Source organism: Grus americana, chromosome 5 (assembly GCF_028858705.1).
Source record: "Grus americana isolate bGruAme1 chromosome 5, bGruAme1.mat, whole genome shotgun sequence".
NCBI classification, from domain to species: Eukaryota; Metazoa; Chordata; class Aves; order Gruiformes; family Gruidae; genus Grus; species Grus americana.
Window position 1 is genome coordinate 64301474 of NC_072856.1, and position 20862 is coordinate 64322335.

The following is a 20862-nucleotide window of genomic DNA, read 5'->3' on the forward strand; positions in this document are numbered from 1 at the left end:
TAAAAGGAAGACTAGGGAAAATGTGGACCCTCTCCAGAAGGAAATGAGAGACCTGGTTACCTGACTTAAGGAGAAGGTTTTTGCCTCAGTCTTCCCTGGCAAGTGCTCTAATCACAGCGCCCAAGTCACAGAAGGCAAAGGTAGGGATTGGGAGAATGAAGAACTGCCCACTGTAGGAAAAGATCAAGTTTGAGACCATCTGAGGAACCTGAAGGTGCACAAGTCCATGGGACCTCATGAGATGCATCTGTGGGTCCTGAGGGAACTGGCAGATGAAGTTGCTAAGCCACTGTCCATCATATTTGAGAAGTTGTGGCAGTCTGGTAAAATTCCCACTGACTGGAAAAGGGGAAACATAACCCCCATTTTTAAAAAGGGAAAAAAAGAAAACCCACGGAAGTACAGGCCAGTCAGTCTCACCTCTGGTCCTTGCAAGATCATGGAGCGTATCCTCCTGGAAACTATGCTCAGGCACATGGAAAATAAGGAGGCAATTGGTAACAGCCAACATGGCTTTACTAAGGGTAAATTGTGCCTGACAAATTTGGTGTGGCCTTCTATGATGGGGTTACAGCATTGGTGGATAAGGGAAGAGCAACAGATGTCATCTACCTGGATGTGTGCAAAGCATTTGACACTGTCCTGCACAACATCCTTGTCTCTAAATTGGAGAGGCATGGATTTAACAGATGGATCACTTGGTGGATAAGGAATTGGCTGGACGGTCGCACTCAAAGAGTTGTAGTCAATGGCTTGATGTCCAAGGAGGCAACAGTGATTGAGTGTCGTTCCTCAGGGGTCGGTATTGGGACTGGTGCTGTTTAACATCTTTGTCGGCAACATGGACAGTGGGATGAAGTGCACCCTCAGCAAGTTTGCCGACATCACCACACTGTGTGGTGTGGTTGACACGCTGGAGGGAAGGGACACCATCCACAGGGACCTTGCCAGGCTTGAGAACTGCATGAAGTTCAACAAGGCCAAGTGCAAGGTCCTGCATGTGGGTCAGCGCAATCCCAAGCACAACTACAGGCTAGATGGAGAATGGATTGAGAGCTGCCCTGAGGAGAAGGACTTGAGGGTGTTGGTTGATGAGAAACGCAACATGAGCTGGCAACGTGCACTTGCAGCCCAGAAAGCCAACCGTATCCTGGGCTGCATCAAAAGCAGTGTGACCAACAGGTGATTCTGCCCCTCTGCTCTGCACTGGTGAGACCCCACCTCGAGTATTGTGTCCAGCTGTGGAGTCCCCAGCACAAGAAAGACATGGACCTGCTGGAGCGAATCCAGAGGAGGCCACAAAGATGATCCAAGGGCTGGAGCACCTCTCCTATGAAGACAGGCTGAAAGAGTTGGGGTTGTTCAGCCTGGGGAAGAGAAGGCTCTGGGGAGACAGAGCAGTCTTCCAGTACCTAAAGGGGCCTACAAGGAAGCTGGAGAGGGACTGTTTACAAGAGTGTGTAGTGATAGGACAAGGGGTAATGGCCTTAAGCTGAAGGAGAGGAGATTTAGATTAGCTATAAGGAAGAATTTTTTTATGATGGGGGTGGTGAGGCACTGGAAGAGGTTGCCCAGAGAGGTTGTGGATGCCCCATCCCTGGAAGTGTTCAAGGCCAGGTTGGATGGGGCTTTGGGCAACCTGGTCTAGTGAGGGTGTCCCTGCCCGTGGCAGGGGGGTTGGAACTAGATGGGCTTTAAGGTCCCTTCCAACCCAAACCATTCTATGATTCTATGATATGAAGCAGCCTAAGCGTTGCTTTAATGACATCAAGTAAGTGGCAGAAAGATAGGCGACTATGGACACAGCCACAAAGTGGGTTATTATGAAAACTACAGTCAGAATCCTTCCTTACTAACAACAATGCCAGGTTAGTAAACCTTTCTCAAGGATTCTTTCCCACAACATAATTTTTATATATCTGTTTAAAATGCTGTTATAATACAAACAATGCCGTCTTTTTTGTATAGCAAACCAAGAGACCAAATGTGGTGATAAAGAGGTAGAAGATGAGCCAAAGGATTCTTCGTATATACCTCAAGTAAGCAAAGCGTTTCTTATGTTGTAATTACTTTATTTAGAGTAGTCATAGTATCTTGAACATATTTGAAACTATTGGCAAGAGGTCTCGGAAATTGATAAAGTGACTCATTATAAGGCACCCAACAGGTGAGAAGCCAATCAATGCCATCTGATTACTAAAATAGTAATCATTGCTCTTGATCATGTGAGTGTTCTGTGGTTTTTTATGCTATCTTAACAACAGGATATTTAGGATGACTATCATATGCACATCATAGTTTTTGAATAAATTGGTGCATATAATTTTCATTAGTGTGAGCTGAAGAAACATTTAAAAAAAAAAAGTTTGCATCTGAAACTCGTTTCTCCCATGAAACTATAGTAAACAGGCTCTGTGCTGGCTACAGTCTGTATGGCTCCATTGGTACTGCTTTTACTAGCTGTGCCTGAATGTGAGATCAAGCTCACCATGCCATAATATTCAAGCCAGTTGTGTGGACAGCTCACATACATAGGTGATATCAAGATGTGGTTTAACACTGGCCAGCAGCTGAGCACCACACAGCCACTTGCTCACTCCCTCCACAGTGGGATGGGGAAGAGAATCAGAGGGTAAAAGTGCAAAAACTTAGGGGTTGAGATAAAGACAGTTTAATAGGTATAGCAAAAGCTGTGCACATTAGCAAAACAAGATAAGGAATTCATTCACTATGTCCCATCTACAGGCAGTTGTTTGACCATTTCCAGGAATTTAGGGCTTCATCACATGTAATGGTTACTTGGGAAGACAGATGCCATAACTCCAAGCATCCCCTCCTTCCTCCTTCTTTCCTGCAGCTTTTATTGCTGAGCATGCCATCATATGGTATGGAATATCCATTTGGTCAGTTGGGGTCAGCTGTCCTGGCTGTGTCCCCTCCCAACTTTTTGTGCACCTCCAGCCTGCTCACTGGTAAGGTGGTGTGAGAAGCAGAAAAGGCCTTGACTGTATGTAAGCACTGCTCAGCAGTAACTAAAATATGTCTGTGTTATTACACTGTTTTCATCGCAAATCCAAAACATAGCTCCATACAAGCTATGAACTCTCAGCCAAAACCAGTACACAATATAAAGTTTGAGATTCTCATCTTCTGGTTGGCTCACCACAGGCTGATGCCTGCAGGCAGCAGGTGCAGAAGAATGTCTGTAAACCAATATCGTGTCTGGTGGAAATTGCTCCACAGAATCCAAGTGTACATTCTCATTTAACATTTTCTGAGCAAGAGGAAGTACCTCAGTCAACTGAAATATATTCTGATGGTGATTCTGCATTATTTCACTAGGGATTATCAACAGGATTCCAGTGTGACTTTAAGCATTATGCTAAGACATACTTTAGAGTGAAATAGTTCTTTTATTCAAAATCAGTGTTTTCAGTCAGTTCACAAGTTTATTTTTTGAATGAAAGTTTTCATATATAGTTTCATTCACAAGATGTCCATTTAAATTAGATAAATTAAGGTTACAGTTTTAAGTATGGTGAATATGTCACTGTGAGCATTTTATTAAAATAATTTCATTTTTCATGAAAATAAAAATAACTAACTAACCCTAAAACATATAATGAATATATTTATAGGTAAATGGACTAATGATATTTTTGGAAATGTTATATGCCATAAACATTATTGTATATTTCTTTTTAATAGGACATACAAACATGTTTTAAGTCAAATGAAGATAATCCTGGCACAGCAGAAGAAAGTACAGAACATTTTCTAAGAGCACATGAAGCACCTGAGTTTGTAGCAACACCTGACTCAAAGGGGAAGAAAAGCCAGTTCTCTAAAACACCACCATTTGACTTGTATGATTTCAACTTTTATTTTGATTTTGAGCAAAGTTCTATTGACGTTCATTGTATAAGCATTTCTGCTGTTTTTGAAAGGTACTATAGAAACACTTCTCTAGAAAGTTCTACTGAAAATATTAATTTTTTTTTGAGTTATGCTAGGTAATTTATTAGATTTTCTTCCTACAAGTATCATTTCCACTTGAAGGTGTTTTGAAAGAGGGGTCTCTGCTTAGAAATATGAGAGACACAGGCTCTTTGTAGCCCCTTTGCTAAAACTGTCTTTTCCTTTAGTAATATTTGTTACATGAATTTCTATCTTTAAACAGGTTTGTTTGTTTGTTTGTTTGTTTTTTGTAAAAGGGTAGGGAATTAGTAAGAACATCACCTCATTTTGCTTTAAAGAGTTGTGTTACCTGTTCTGTGTTGCAAGAAGTAATTATTGATAGAAGCTATGGGAACCTAAAAAAGTGACAAAACTTTTAAAAACTATTAATATTGTTTCTTCCTTTCTGTCTTTACAGCATTCACAATTTAGGTTGTGAAGAAGGGACATCAAAATCTCCCAGTTTCTTTTCTCTCATGAACTTCTCCCAGAAGTCGCCTGGCTTTAATTTATTTGATTCTTCTGTGTTTGGGGCAGAAAATTCATCTGATGAGGTAAAAATGAGTACTTGAGAATATTACATTTCCACGAAGCAAAATATGCTAAGAAAATAGCGTTGACAGTGAACAAGGTTTTTCAGACTAGTTATCTTTGTAGCAAATAATTTTTTTATTAGCTTGCTCAATTTTACATTTGATATCCATTGAAAATGCTTGTCTCCTTTCTTGGTGGTCCCACTGTGATGACTTCTGATCAAGTATGAAACTTTCCCATACGGGCAAGATTGAATTTTGTGCAAATATACAGATGGCTAGATTCACAAAAAGGCTTCTGGTTCAGTGTTGCAATGTAAAACATAAGGTACCCTAGCAGAATTCACAACTCACCTGCCTATCCTGTGTGGTTTCAACTTGCCGAAGTGGGAAATCAAGTACTTAACATTTTTTTCCCCTCCATTTTTCACAAAATGCAGAACACTGAGAAGAGGAAGAAAAGATTATATATTAGGAATACTGAACAGCAAATATGGATTAGTTATACTTAAATGGAGGAGATAGGTAGGAAACTAATTGGAACAGGGAGTGGAATCCTAGTTTTCCTTTTCCTTTGCAGATTCCCTAACTACAGTGCTCTAGAGTAATTTTTGCTCTCCTGGGCTAATAGATAGATAATTGGCTGTTCAGGATAGATGTGTGTCAGTGCATAGCGCAGTGGTTAGGTATCTATCACTCCCTGGCAATTAGATTCAAACCACATTACGCAAACGAGAGATTTGAACCTGGGTATCTCCTATTTCAGTGGCTATGCTCAGTCTTGAGGTTACTAGATAAAAGCTGAAGGAGGGAAGAGGAAAACACCATTTTATTTTGTATTTGGCAAGATACATGCTGTTGGTATCTCCTAGCATCAGCTGCCTGTAGGAGAAAATAGACTGGTGAGCAGTTTGTGAATTGTTTAGGAATGAGGTAGGTAGGTATTAAGGTACCTAGTGCTGTTAGAACGCATGTTATTTTGTGCCTGCTGAGTGGCAGAAACCAAGAATTTACCAGCCTCCACGAGTCATGTGGGATTCTGTGAAGTTAGATGGGAGTTTTGAAGGTCTTAATTTGGACTTAAGTATCTATTATAAATCTAGCCTAAGAACTCTTCTCAAGAGTGACGAGTGGTTATTCTGCTACTCCTGGCAATATCAGGTCCAACTCAGTAGGCAGTAATTATGTTGCTGCTTAGAGGTTTTCTAAATTGTCACAGAATGAAATAATTTTGAATCTTTTCAGTTTAAAAAACAGCAGGAAGCTAGATCAGATTTTGGTCTGTTCTAAATCTGATGTTTTTTCCCCGAAGAAAGGAGGCAGTGTATCTGCAGATGTAAGCAAATATCATGAAACCTATCTTGTCAAAGAGTTTACCTTGCAACTTTAGGGACTGATACATAGATTTAAATGCAGATTTTGTGAAAGCTGCTAACATTCACTGGGATAGTGTCTTTCTCACCAAAAGCAAGTGAACTAATTATGTATCAGCATTAGAGCTCATCTTTTATCTTTCTCATTTGTTAAATAAAATGACTGTTTACATTTCAGACAGATGAAAGTTATTCTGTAGGAAACATGAACACTCTGTCCCCACACAAAGATATTGGTAAGTGTGAAACTCAGATGTGCTTGTGTATAACATCTGTCTTCTACTTGTGCTTCTATGACTGACAAGCTCATGATCCTGCTTAACAGGGCACCTTTGGTTGTCCAAAAGGATGTTCAGTTGTGATATTGTAGTTCAGTGGTTTATTCTGTTCATGTGTGGTTTGGCTAGCTTAAACCTTTCCTTGCATTTTTGACTTCAAATGTATAAGATGTCATAAAAAAGAGGTATGAGGAAGAAAGAAATAGGGGTAGTGTTTGTGGGTTTGAAAGAAACTGAGTGGAGCTGCAAGGGCAAAGAAAAATTTAAGTGTCAAAGCTTTTTCACTGATAAAAAGATCAGTTCTTGTAGCATAAAAAGCTATAGTATTTGGTCAATACTACTTTTTAACTTAAGGTTACCAGCTTAGTGTTGGAAAGAGTACATCTGTTGGGTTTTTTCCTCCCTCAACTAAAAGGAAGATAAAGTTTCTATTGGGTTAAAGAATCCCTTCCCTCCAGCATATTGACCACAGTATGCAGCTTGGTGTCATTGGCAAACTTGCTGAGGGTGCACTTGGTCCCACTGTCCACGTCACTGACAAGGATGTTAAACAGTGCTGGTCCCAATACCAACCCTTGAGGAATGCCAGACATTGAGCCATTGACTGCAACTCTTTGAGTGCGACCATCCAGCCAATTCCCTACCCACTGAGTGGTCCATCCGTCAAATCCATGTCTCTCCAATTTAGAGAGTACTTGAATGATTTAGAAGAACACAACATCCTTGTCTCCTGTTTCCTTCCGGAGAGAGGCCACATTTTCCGTAGTCTTCCTTTTATCACTGACGTACCTATAGAAGCTTTTCTTGTTGCCCTTGATATCCCTGGCCAGATTTAATTCTATCAGGGCTTTAGTTTTCCTGATATCAGTTTACAAAAACCTGTGTTGCTTAGTATTCAAAATATTTCACCCAGTATATCATGCAGAAGTGTTTTGTTGTTCTAAATCATTCAAGTACTTCAGATTTCATTCCATGTAGATTTTAATAATGCCCTCCTTGAAGTACCATTTCTAGTGCAGAAATAAATACACAAATGTTGGCTGATACTCAGCGGGATGTTGAGAGTGCTATATTATTAAAGAAACATATTATGCTGAATGCAGCATTCTTTCAGTAAGATTTAATCTAATAATAAATATAATTTGTATTCCATATAGGAAGCTTGTTTGGGAAATCAGAAGGTGAGGATGCATTTGCCTTTCCCTTCCCCTCAGAATCGACTTCTCATGCATTTGGAGATGGAAAAGATGACTTTAGTTTTCCATTTGCATTTGGACAGGATCAGAGATCATCACAGTCTCCTTCTGTGAAAGGTTTTCATTCTTCCTTACAAAATACAAAGCCATTTACATTCTTTTGAATACCTTTGACTTCCTTTTAAATTCTTTTCCTACTTAGCCTTGACAAACGTTTTCAGTTTCTTAAGTTAAAGTACAAAGCATTTTATCTTCTCCTTTCATTTCATGTAAGAATATATTATTGCAATTGCTGCAAGAGCATGTGCATGTTCATCGAGCACACATGCTTTGAGATGTAGTTTTTATTTTTCTTATTTATTTTCTAAATATGTTGTTTTCATAAAATGTTATGATACGCTCTTGCTAAATTGGCAGTTACAAGCAGCAGAAATATCATTTTACAGTAGTGTGTCAAGTTAATTCAATGTCTGTGAGAGAGCATATAAACTCCTAGATGAGTACTTTCAGCCTTTGATATAAACTAAATAACTTGTATAGAAAGTGTTAGTAAGAGTAACTGCTTATTGTAGCTGTAAAAGCTGAATTTGAGTTAAAGACAATGTTCTTATATTAGCTGTTATATACAGAATTTTCCTAAAATTTTTTAAATAAACGTTTTTGTTAATTTTATGTAAAGTTTCGTGGGTATTTCTTAATAGCTAAAATAATGTTGCAGTTGTAATACTTACCATTTCAACTTTTGTCTTTCTAACTTGAAAGACTGAAAGTGAGTTCCTTCCTCTTTATCTAATACCTTCCAAAAAAAAGATACAAAACCAGACAGTTCCCAAAGTCTATCTGTGGTCAGTACAAGTATATTCACCAGTTCTCCATTAATTTCCTTATGGAATGGCTGGCTGGAAATACCAGATCACTTTTGAGTTACTTTTTTCCCTCTGTTACATGTGAAACATAGATTACTAATTTTTGAAACTCCTTATGAATTTGTAAGGGAAATTGGGTTTCTCAGACATTTACTATGAAGTAAACGGCCTGCCTGACAGCAGGCAAGAAAAATGCTGAAATGGAAGCAAAGCAAATAAAGAGGAGACCACATCATTCAGCAGACTTCACAGAAAACATTGCAAATGCACAAACTAGTCAGAAGGGCACATGGACCGAGTGGAACAAATTGACAAAAAGCATCCTAGCAGTGTAGTCTGCACACTCTGCCAACAAAATGTCAACAAAGTTCAAAGGGGAGTGGAGTCCCCTTTCCTCAGCTGACCTGCAGAGCCCTGAATGACCAAAAGCTTGATTATCTATGCCACTACTTCTTTTCTTCCACACTCCTAATGCCTTAGGACCATTTTTGTGCAGCCCATCTTCTCCTTAAGTACTTGAGCACAGAGACTGGTGAAAGTTGGGTATTTTTTAAGGATACTGGAGGATTCATGAAGCTTAAGTGAAGTGTTGCTGAGATCCAGCTAATAAGCGAGACACATGGATTTGGTGGACTTTATGCTCTCCAAATGTAGGTTTCCATGTTTATCTATTTTAAACAGCTTTTCTAATCTACTGCATACCTCACAATCTGAATAAACATAAGTTAGAGGTAAGTTTGAGAGTCTCTACGTTATTTGGAGTAGTGTCTTAGGGTATGCTACTGACAGATATTCTTCTGAGATAATTTAGAAAGCTGGAAAGTACATTTTTGTTTGCTCAGTTATTCCATAACTAAAGCTTGCTTTCCTATCTTCTGAAGAAGTCTGTTGTCTATGTCTCTGATGTTACAGTTCAGTAGTCCAGGCTGCTGGCTGAAGTGGGAGAAACCACAGTTCTGGGTCTTGCTGGATGTTTGCACGCAGAAATTGGATAGGCTGATTAATAACATAAAAGAGAAAGCTACTTCAGAAAAGGCAACCATTCAGTATTTGGGATACTTTTCTGACATTTAAGAGCATGAACTGCTTCTAAACATGCACTGAGCTTTTTCATTGATATCAAATTCTGCCTAAAAGTGATCCCTAGTTATTATGTCTATAAAATCAACAGCAGTGATGTTGCTGGATTGCTGAGACTAGCATGTACATCACTGACCAATGTCATTTGGTTTTGTCCTTTACGTACACATCTGAGTACATCCATCTCTGGTCTGAAAGTGTAGACGGAGATCCTCTCGTCAATGTAGCAGAGGCCGTTGGAGAGCCAAGTGCTATTTGCTCATTACCACTTGTTATTTGCAGTTATCGCCCCCGTGGTGCAGATCCAGCAAATGGACTGTGCACTAGTTCCTCATTCCTGAATGTGGAGTCCATAAGTTTAATTTATATCACTGCTGAAAGTGTGGAAAGCTAACTTAGCTGACTCTGGACTCTAGTAGATGAGGAACAGGTATTTCATACATGGCTACAACTTAACTAGATATCAGTAACCTCCAGCAGCGGGATAGCAATGGCAGCCGGGAGTTGTAATCTCTTAAAAGCAGTGCAGCTGTCTGCAAAGTGGTAATGTGACTATAGTGTGTACTTCTACTGTGAGTCCTTGGAGGTGGGGGTTGCCTTTTTGTTCTGTCCTTGTATTGCACCTAGTAAAATAGAGTTCAGGTTTGCAACTGAGCCCTAAGGTAATAACAATAAAAAACCCCTCTCTTAAATAAGCGGGGCAGGGATTTGACTTTGAATCTTATATGAGTACCCTAACCAGAAGGCAAATGTTTATTTAGGGCCCTGGTATCTTCCATTTAAGTTTTTAATGATGTTTTTGACAGAAAAATATTTAGCTTGAAAATTCCTTATAAAAACTAATGTACAACCCAGTACATTAGGTCAGTGCTGGTTAAATATGTCATCAACAAAATGGTAGGAAATATCATGATATTTGAATAAATCAGTTTTTGAATTTGTTGAGTACAATCTTTTAACAGCAAAGAACAAAATCTACACTCTTACCTGCTGCTGCCAGGAGGAAGACGCTGATGCCTCAGTTTTCTTTCTCCCACAGAAATAATACCTATATGGAGATGTCGTTTTTCTGATCAGAAATACCACCAAGAGCGTTTCTCCACATTTGCCTTGTTGTGAAAAACGGTCTTCCAGTGAAAAAAATTCATTATAGTTTGTAAGGTGATATAACACTTTCACTGGAGCCCCATCTACTATTTTACCGTTAATTTTACTGATGCATAAATATGAAGCATGCTTTAAACTGTCCAGGATATTTGGCTAACAAATAACCACAGCTGGACAGGTTTGATTCTAAAAAATTAATCTAGAAACTAGGAGGTAAAGAGTAATGGAATGACTTCCAGCAGTTGTGGGATATAGCATTTATTTTAATGTAATGCTGTTTTATGGCTTCACACACTGCCTGTCATAGAAAATTAGACATTCATCAATCTGTTCCCACTCAAAAATCAGGTTTCCAGTTAAGAGTACTTTATTAATTTTCTGTAACTTCAGTCTAAGTCTATCAATATAAGGCAGATATGCACAGCATAACATCATTTAGGACAAATTTCATTGTGCTGTTATATATAATGCTTAAGGTGATAAAAACATGAGAGTTCCTTAATATTATGTCAGAGAAATTGTTCAGTGTTCAAGTATGAATGGAGCGTGTGATAGTGTTAAAATTGTTTTTTTACCATATTAAACTTTCAATTATAACAGTGTGTGAATACTTTGAGGGGGGAAAAATAAAGTATATGGCATCACACTGTAGATTCCTCTCATATAGTTGGTTACTCATTTTATGTGTAATATAGCAAGAGCAACCAGAATTCTGGGTTGTAAAAATTGCAGTGGTACAAGAGGTACAAAACAGTACCAGAGTAACAGGCCGCAGTGTTGATTAGAGAACATTAAATGTTCTATTTCTAGCTGCCTGTTAAGATTAATAGTAGGGTGCAAAAAATATCACCTGGATCTTTAAATATTAAATAATTAATTAAAACCCTGGTTTCCACTGGAATTGTTTACAGCGTGAGTTGCAGTCTTTCCACATAATTCAAGAAAATTACTGCTCTGAACCCTGTTGAAATTCTGTACATGATGCCTGCCCAGTTTGAGCCCTATACACAGAAAAAAATTCTATTTAATTTTTCATTTCAAGACTAGGAATGTAATTAAAACTTAATGTTCGAAATAAAGGGGTATCACTGCATATATGTTGGTAAATGCAGACTTTAGAGGCAGGGGTAGAAGAATCATTGCATCAGAAGAAACAATCTTACACTATATCATTAACACGCTTAAGCATTTCAAGGAAATAAGCTTTAAGTGCTACTTATTGTAACAGATTGGAATGTGTAGACTTACAGTATTAGATAGCAGTAATCTCCCCAGTGCAAGGCTGATTGCATGGGTAGCAAGAGTTGGCTAATCCTTTTCGGCCAATGGCATAAAACAAGGATTAGTTTTTCATTTACTGCAACTGAGTGGGTCATTAGGATCCAAAGACACTAATGAGCCTGAACAGGCAATTGGATTGTGGTTTCAAAGTTATGGGCTAGTTTAAAAGGAGATGATTGTGTCTTTTAATGATTGAAAATGTGATGTTTCAGTGACCTTTTTCCTGAAAAAATGAATGAAGGCTATAACCATGGAACACAAACCTGGAATGTTGACTTTTTCTCTTGGAACTTGAGTTGTTGCCAGATTCATTGCCTTAGAGGCTGAATGGCTCATTTAGAAATATCTCTGTGGCCTTGCTTTTATGTTCTGCTCTTGATGTCTCCAGAGTTGACACAAGTCACATGCAATCAAGTCTATATTCCTGGTGGACAGGCACTGTCCTAATATTCTCTGACTCACACCCAGGTTGTTTGCAGCTCAGCAGTTCTGCTTCCAGACACATCACTTTGTGTTCTGATGCTAACATCTTGCTGAGAAATTGCCTCTTGGCACGTTGTTTCTTGAATCCTGTACCTTGCTTGATTTGATGTGAAGATGATGCTCTTTTTAGCACTTGCAACATGTTACCTTTGGAAAGGTAAATTTCCCTCCCCACCTTGTTACATTCCATTTTTTCTTCTTTTCAGTAATCACTTGAATTCAGCAATAATAGGTAGGTTGTATTTAGTTTCATTCAAATCAGAAGATGCTGCCAAAAGGGTAAAGAAGAAAATATCAGAAGAGGGACATTTCCATGTAAATAGAATGTTTAAACATATACAAATGATTCCCTAGGAGAAATAATGTCAAATGTTTTAATAACATGAACTTAATTTTCTATATTGTACCACAATCCATAAAGCAGCCACAAAATTATTTCACACAGCACAAGATTTACTCCATAGTCCTTTGAGACTTGGGGAAAAGCAGGGAAAGAAGTACAGGGTTAAGTAAAAAAAGTTTTCTCTAGTGGGGAACCAGCTGTTATGACTAGTGGGAAGCTTGGTAGCTGACAGTCCATGAAGCTTGATAGTTGACAGTCCATACTGAAACTCAGCTTGGAGCTCGCAGTCCTTATCTGCTCCCTTCTGCTGGAGCAGGATTGCCTTGAGCTAAGCATGGTCTCTTGCTGCTTTTTTCTTTTTCTTGAGGCACGTGTTTGGCTAGTTTTACTATTTCCACAAAATGCATGGTGCTGATCACAGATCAGTGATGTTGCTCACTGCTCAAAGGGCTCATGTCCAGAAGCTATGGGTATCAGAAGTGATTAAAAATGTTTCTTAACAATTATCCACAAAATCCTTTCTAAGCAATGTTCCCATTACATTTCTGGCAGGTGCCAAGCCTTTGCAGCACTCTAGCCGTTACCCGAGCAGGACTGATGTGCGTCACGATTTCAAATAATGCCACATGGGTTAGACAAATGTCACTGGATACAAGACATACTTCGAGGTGAGTTTTTGCCTTGGGAATCTTGCCCCAGCCACTTGACCAGTCATGTTTCTCACTGCCACATACATTAAAGGAGTTATATGCAGCTGCTATTTCTTTCTGTCCCTCACAGTTGGAAGAGGCTCTTGGAAACATGCCAGTTAGTACCAATGTGATCTTAGAGGTGAGGTGTTAAACTAAGGCCCTGACCACCTATGCTCATTGCAGACCCATTGGTTGCCACCGCTGTGGTTTTGTTGTAAGAAGAGTGATGCAGAACATGGCTTCTTAGATTTTTTTTCCATCTTGAACTAATACTTGTGACTCATCATTGGAGGCCAAAGAGCAGTTGAGTTCTGATAAAAAAAAGATATAAATCACAGATTGTGCGGAAAACCAACATTGAACTTTTGAGGTGTTTTTAAACCCACCCATCCATCCAGAGCACTTAAAAGAAGCTGATTTTCTGAAGGTCATGACTTCATGTAAACTTCACTTTACCTTGGATTGTGCTCTTATCAGATTTCAAAAAAATAGGTAGTTTTTTGCTAGCACAGGAGAAGTATACAGATTGCAAAAACAGTGCAATAACTGTTGGATAGATTTTTCTGCTTCAGGCAAACTTCATAGACCTGAGAGCTGCGAGAGTGGGGTTTGGGGTGGGGTTGACGTTGTTACTGCATATGCTTGTAATTCTTGTTTGCCAATTACAAATTCAGATAGTAGTGCCCCTAAAGATAATCTGTTGAATGCCTGTTGCCACATGCAGTAAGAATGTGGTTTTATTATCACTTGTAGACAGAGTTGTATCAAAATGACCAACTGTAGTGACAATTTTTTAAAGAATTGCTAAAAATGTCAATAATTTGATGGACACAAGAGATTAATTGTCCAGACCGCTCTTTTAAATAAATATTCTCAGATTGTGCGTTGTGTTGCATTGAAACTATAGATCTGCCTCAGGTGATTATGTTGCCACATTACCACAGTCATTGAGCATCTCGCAGTCTCCAGTAACCTAACGAGGAACTGAGTTTGAGGTCAGACTGTTGAGGGACATTGGATTGTTGTAGACTTCCCACAGGTCTACAAGCAGGATCACAAGCAGAAATATTAGCTCAGATCTTCAGAATCTGTTGCTATTGCCTGATCCACTGGACCATCTATGGGTATGTAAAGGACATTTATCTCCGTAACTGCTAACAGTAATATTCCCAGCAGCTACACATTCACATAAAAGAATTAAACATATTAATGGTAGGCATTCCCTTTGTATGTAAGGGAACTGTGGGTTTGGCCTAAATTCAATGTGCTGCCCGTGTCACTACAATAACCAGGGTTTGCTGGGGTGCGGAAGATCCGTGCATACCTACTGCTCGTGTCCCTGTGCTGATTTTGTAGAAGGAAGGCACAGATGACCTAAACCAGAAGAATTCCTGTGTTGCCAAAATTGCTTTAGTGTTACCTTGGGCATCTCTGTGATGCACAGCAAAAGCAAAGGGTTGAGGCTGAGTCTCTTTCAGTATGTAAATTACATGTTCACAGCAGCATAAGGCTGGCAGCAGCATACGCTGCTTTGCATGTTTATTGCAGCTAGCTCACATATTGCAGTGTCAATATTTTAACACAGAACATTTTACATCACAAAAAGAAAAAAAAGGAAAGATGATCCAGCAGACACTGTATGTATTTCAGTTCCTTTTGTTGAGTTTTATCTGAGCTGACACTACTGGAATAAAGTAGATTGTCAAAGGCTGAGCAGAGTGCTTTTATCATTTGCAAGTATTGGCATAAAGTAAAATAATTATTTGAATTTCTGTTTTCTGTCTTTTGTGGCTTACATTGTCAGTTATGGTGATGTTTTTGACAAGGGAGTGCTGCTGGGTTAGCAATTTCTTCCAGAGCTTCAGAAATAGTTAAGTTATCTGTTATTATCATCATATCAAGACTGACAGTTGATGGTCAGTGCTTATATATTATCTTTGTAAATTACAAAATGAAGTTAGGGGCAGCAAAGGCATCTCTCTGCTTTTATAAGGTAATTCCATGGGATTATGTCATGTACTTATATTCAGACTTGGTAAAATTCTTGGTACTTCTTAAGTTGTGTAGAATAACTTCAGAGAATAGTTTTTTGCCATCATAAAGCAGGGAAGATAAAAATACTATTCTGAGCAAGTCTCTTGAAAAATACTAGTGTTTCAGAAATATTTATATCTCTGAAAGATCCTGAGTGGAAGTTGTTTAGAACAATATTGTTATTAGAGTAAATGTGTGCTTCTATTAGCTGGTTTTGTTATATATTATAGTATAGTGATGCTAACCCTATGGTAGTTTTAGATCTAACAATCTACACAGGTAATGTTTAACTATACATTAATTTTCCCTAGGTTAAGCACTAGTCCTTGTAATTAGAAAGTTCTGTCATTGAGGGGTTGTAATATGAATAGAGTTTAATTAATGTACCAGGATATTAAGAAAAAAACAACTGAGAAAACAGCAAAGTTTAAATCTTGATGTCATAATTAATGCTCCCCTCATATGACTAAATGATAATTAAGTATCAAGACATATGGCTGCATTATACTGTAATAGCAATGTAGATATATGGAGTTGTAAAGTATAACCTCTGTGACTATGGTATTGGCAAAAGAAAACAATAATCACTGCTAAATCATTTTGATAAATATGGCTGAGATTTCAGGAACTGTGTAAAAAATGAACTAATAAAACTTAGTTTTATGCAATCAGCTACTTCTAAATTAAAAACAGGTTGACTTTCTTTTACTGTATGTGAGAACTGGATAAACTTTGCATATATATTCCTAGCTGAGAAAACATCGCTGCTGTAATGACTGGAAAGATTGATTTGGGAGCAATGCTTCCTATTCTCCCTTCATCAGTGAAAGCAAGCCTGTGTCTGAATAACTTTGTAGTTACAGCTGGGAGACCTATGTAGCAATTATCATTTATATTACAGGAGTGCCCACAGGGTACAGCTTCATTTAGGGCTGCATTGTGTTACGCACAATGAGAGAGAGTCCAAGCCTTAAACGTTTTACAATTTAAAAGGACTGGACAGACAATAATGGGCTGGATGATAAAATGCTGAGTGCTTCCCACAAGTGCTGAGCGCGTTGGGTTTCCAGTGAAGCCGATGGGACGTAAGGTTGCTTAGCACCTCTCAGTACCAGTCGGTCTGCTCCATCAAGCCCATAGGATTCATTAAAAAGAAAATAGCAACTAAAATAATAAAGAATAACACTTCCCTCTGTTAGTTTTATAGCATTTGCAGAGGTGAAAAAACCTGAAAAAAAATACTAAGCATTTGGAAACTGTGATCATTGGAAATAAAGCAGAATTCCTCTCTTTGGCCAGGCTTTGTTAGGATGTCTCGGGAAGGCATCGTGCACCAAATTCAAACTGGGCCATTTCCACTAGATCAATGTTACTGACAAGCCATGCTCTGAGCAGAGTTGTCATCAAGAACTTAAGCTGGGAGAAATTTATAAAATCTGAAAAACAGCAGCTTTCAAAGTGTTGAATGTCCTTTCAAGTGTATGTCAGTCTAGAAAGATGATGAAAGAGCAAATCTGATGAGGGAAAGAGAGGCAAATAGCAAGAAGGAAAAAGTCACGCAAGAGGTCTTTGGTATGAAGGACAGACTGACAATTAGTGCCAGAGTTATAACACATTTATTCCTTCTTACCCCCAGACTGTATGTAAGACTATAGGTAAGATTAGTCAATGTCCGCGTGCTCCAGTGCTTTCAGAGCCGGATTCAAGCTGAGTAAGGTAGATCTGTGGCATGGGTGTGCATAGCCCAGCATTTAGCATGTTTTATTATAATTATATCACAGCCGGGCAGCTGTAGTCCATGTGCAGGCCGGTGTCAGTCAGCGTAAAGATACCACAGTCAACAGCATTATGTCAGGTAAGCAGCCTGGGAAGCTGGCCCGATTTCTTCCTATAGTAAATACCATCTTTGTTGGGGTTATTTTTATTGTCATTACTACAGTCAGCATTACAGCTTCTGGCAGCTGTTGCGGGAGGCAAAAAGAAGGCCATCCATATGGCGCTGCGTATCGTATCAAAGGCGTCTTGCGTTTGGGAAGATTCTTACAAATGTCAATGGTGGGTCATTTAAGGCCTGATTTTATTTCAGCAAAGTCAATGGGGATTTTGGCATTTATTAGTAGGAGCAGAATCAAAACCTTAATCCCTGGCAATTCTGTTTGTCTTACATTACACACAGAGCGTCACAGATGTGCACAGTATACTGTGAAAAACACAGGGTCATATGCTGCCGTCACCTGCTCTCCGCAACAGTGGGACTGAAGCCAGAGTGAGCCTGCAGACAGGCAGGCTTGGGCCACTATTTCGGGCCACCAATTTCATTTTTTCCATCGCCTGTGGAGAAAATAAATTTTGGGGAAGGAGGTGTGACGTACTAAACTTATTTATGCCACCCCCAGTCTCACTGCCGGTGAACTCTCAAGAGGCTGAGAGCATCACTTGGCCAGATGCAATGTTGGTTACTGTGTCTGTCACAAGATCTGGAGTAGAATGACAGACACAAACAAAGTGAAAGGGAGGGCGTTTAAACAGAGCTTGAAGTAGGGGAGGAAAAGCAGGAAAACCGAAATAAGCAAGAAGCAGGATATCAGAAAAAGAACAGGATCATGAAGCATGAAGAAGGAACAATGGGTGGGAAAATAGATCCCCAAATGGGTTCTGTTAATTCCAGCTGAGACACTTTTCTTTGACCCAAATGCTTTACCTCCTTAGTGTCTCCTCCCTGCTGTGCATTGGCTCCAGTGAGGATGTGGCCAACTACTGCTAGGCAGGGACCTCAGCTTTCTTAGCGCTTTTATAGCTTTTGTGAGGACCTCAATGGCCAATTACATCAACTTAGATGGGCAGTGATCTGAGGAGATGCTGAAGTAAAGACATAGCTAGTAAAACCATTGCTGAGATGGACAGTAGCAAATTTGGAAATCACATGCAGAAATGTCTACACCTCTGTGTGCTTCCACTTTCCTAACTCCTCCATTGTACAAAGTGCCAGCCCTGGCTGCTAGACCAGCCTGGTTTGACCATGGAATAAAATATCTTTTCATTTGGTGTTTGCTTACAACGTGCCTTGTTGTTCAGCAGTGCTGCCCTGAACATGCCAAAGTGGTCGCTCTTCGTTTGTGAAGTGGGCTGCACTTAATCTAGGTGCTCCCTCAGCCTGACAGGCTCTGCTGAAGTTGATTTCTGCATCTGAGCTTCTTGCACATTGCTAGAACAGGACTCGTGTCTGGCCAGCTGCTTGGATATGCAGTCAGGAATGCAAGGACGCTCAGAGTATCACGGGTGGAGGATGCCTGCGTCACTCAGGTGGGATATTTGTGATGGAGGGAGCCAATCCCCTGAACTCAGAGCTCACTGGCTTCTCTGTCTCCTTGTGATGGATAGAGGTACCAGCTGATTTCAACAAATGAGTTTCTTGACAGAGTTCTCCAAAAGCAGTGATATTTATCTCATGATAAATTTGTTTCATATGATGAGTTTGAAGCCAAGTGGTAACGGAGTCTGGTTACATTCCTGATACTTTCTCAGAGCCTTGGAAAGTAGAGCAAGGACAAAGCGCGTGCTGCTTTTCAGCTTTGTTCCTCTTACCAATACTTATAGCATGGTATAAGTACCACTCACACACTCCTATGGCTGGCAGACCTGGCTGTTCAGGATCAGCAAGAACATTATCTCCATAAAATGAATGTGTGCAAGCGCAGGCGCACGCACACCAGCAAGCAGCAGCGCAGTCCCTATTCCACACACACTTCAGTTGTCAGCCTCTTACTTCCCGAATCACGTGTGGATATAGGAAGGTGTGGTACTAGTGCAGAGTCTAAATAATTTGCTGAATGAATGAATGTAGAGCCACTAACATCCTTGCGTGTTAGTGCCATTAAATAATTTCTAATTAGAACAGCTATAAATGCAGTGTCACCATTTCTGGGGACAGTCCTATTTTATTAAGGTCAATGGCCAAGCTCCTAATTTATTCATTTCATTAAGGCTCTGGAGATCTGGATCTATCACTGGGCGAGTCACTAGTCTTCCTGGATCTCAGTTCTCAATGGGTAAAAATTAGCATGTTAATAATGGCATTGTCATCATCATTATTATTTTGATGTGCTACAAAGTTTGTAAGAAGAGATAATGTCTTTAATTAGACTGAACAAGTGGGGAAAAAAAAATCTCTTAGTTAATTTGACTTAGCTTCAGTTATGATGGTGCATCTTTTGGTTGTTTAGACTGCAAATTGAACAGGGCATGACTAATCTCTTCTGAGGAATGAGTTGAGTGCCTCTTACAAAAAGGGTTTAGTCTCTGAACGTGCAGTCATGATGCTGATAAAGATGAATTATGATCTTACTAATGCATAAGCACAACTCTTCCCAGGATTCTCGGTGAAAACAGACCCATATGCTACCGCCCCGCTTCTCCACCGATGCATCCAGCCCGTTTCATTGACTTTGCCTCTTTCCGTTCCTGTTCCCTCTTTTCATACATTGGCAGCTTCTCCCACTCCTTCATAAAGGCTGAACAAGTAATTTGCAAAATTGATTCCTGTGTCCAGCACGGGGGAGGGGGGGGATTTTTAGGTGCTTCTGCATATTTCTGTTCAAGGTCTCATCTGAAAACATCGTCTCTCCCCACGAGAGACGAGCAGTGCTGTCTACAAGGATTGTTCAAACTGACTCTAAGGTGAAAAACCAGGGGTTGTAGCACTGGAGGGGAGCACCCAGGGCACTGACTCACTGCTGCCACCTAAGTCGGTGATTAAAGCTGCGCAGGAGACGGAAGGTTTCAGGACAGGTTTTGACATTGTGAAATATTACCTTTCTTCTCTGTTGGAGGAGAGGAGTGGTTTTCCATGAGGAAGATAGTTTATGGATGTCTGGGGTCAGTTGAAACATTTTTATTTCAAGTACTTAAAAACTAGATTTCTTTACAGCGTACAAAATATAAAAGCTGAAATGACAATCTGAAAACTAAGTTCTGTGACTCTGGCCAGATCTGATAAACCTTTCGGTGCTGATGGAAAACAAAATATTCCAGCTGATGTTGACTTTATTGATATCTTGCTGATCAGCTTTTGTGAGAAATATTTAGATTTCTTACACAGAATTGAGATTTGTCGGAAGTATCTCTGCCCTTAGGCCAGCATGAGGCTTGCTCTGAGCTGTTTGCTCTAGGTGCTGCTCCCATTTGCTCTCCAGGAGAGGAACGGTGTCCCCTGACCACAGCTGAGTATTTGCTGAGCATATTAATTTATTTTATGACCACAAATGCTTCTTATTGCCAGTATTGGATTGCTATGCCCGGAATCTGTAACTGTCTTGTTACAGTACTGAAAAGATACATTTTTCCATACCTTAAACATCACAAACATTCATAGGACATTTATCGGGAATAAATACAGCAAAGCTATGCTGAGCTTTTAGCTCCGTGAACTTCAGGTGGAAACCTGGTGAAAGCGAGTCTAAGCTTTGGCTGAGGAATTTTTTTTTTATTCACCAGGGACATAGTCTCTCTTTCCCAGGGAAAGACAAGCCATTGGCAGGAAAAGCCAACCCAGTTCAGCTGGATGTTTAACCAAAGGGGTGTATTCATGGCAGAGCTCTGACCTTCCTGAGCATGACTGGCACCTCTCCCCTGTATTTGGA

The 20862-nt window shown here is 39.7% G+C and overlaps 1 protein-coding gene across 1 annotated transcript in view; it reads left to right on the forward strand.

Moving 5' to 3' along the window:
• C5H14orf39 (chromosome 5 C14orf39 homolog) overlaps nt 1-7501 on the forward strand; it is a 32229-nt gene extending 24728 nt beyond the window's left edge. Inside the window, exons 13-17 of the mRNA XM_054828801.1 lie at nt 1969-2039; nt 3709-3866; nt 4376-4511; nt 6042-6099; nt 7299-7501. Of these exons, the coding sequence (XP_054684776.1) occupies nt 1969-2039; nt 3709-3866; nt 4376-4511; nt 6042-6099; nt 7299-7501 (626 nt within the window). The remainder of the gene's footprint in view (nt 1-1968; nt 2040-3708; nt 3867-4375; nt 4512-6041; nt 6100-7298) is intronic.
• The last annotated feature ends 13361 nt before the right edge of the window (nt 7502-20862 follow it).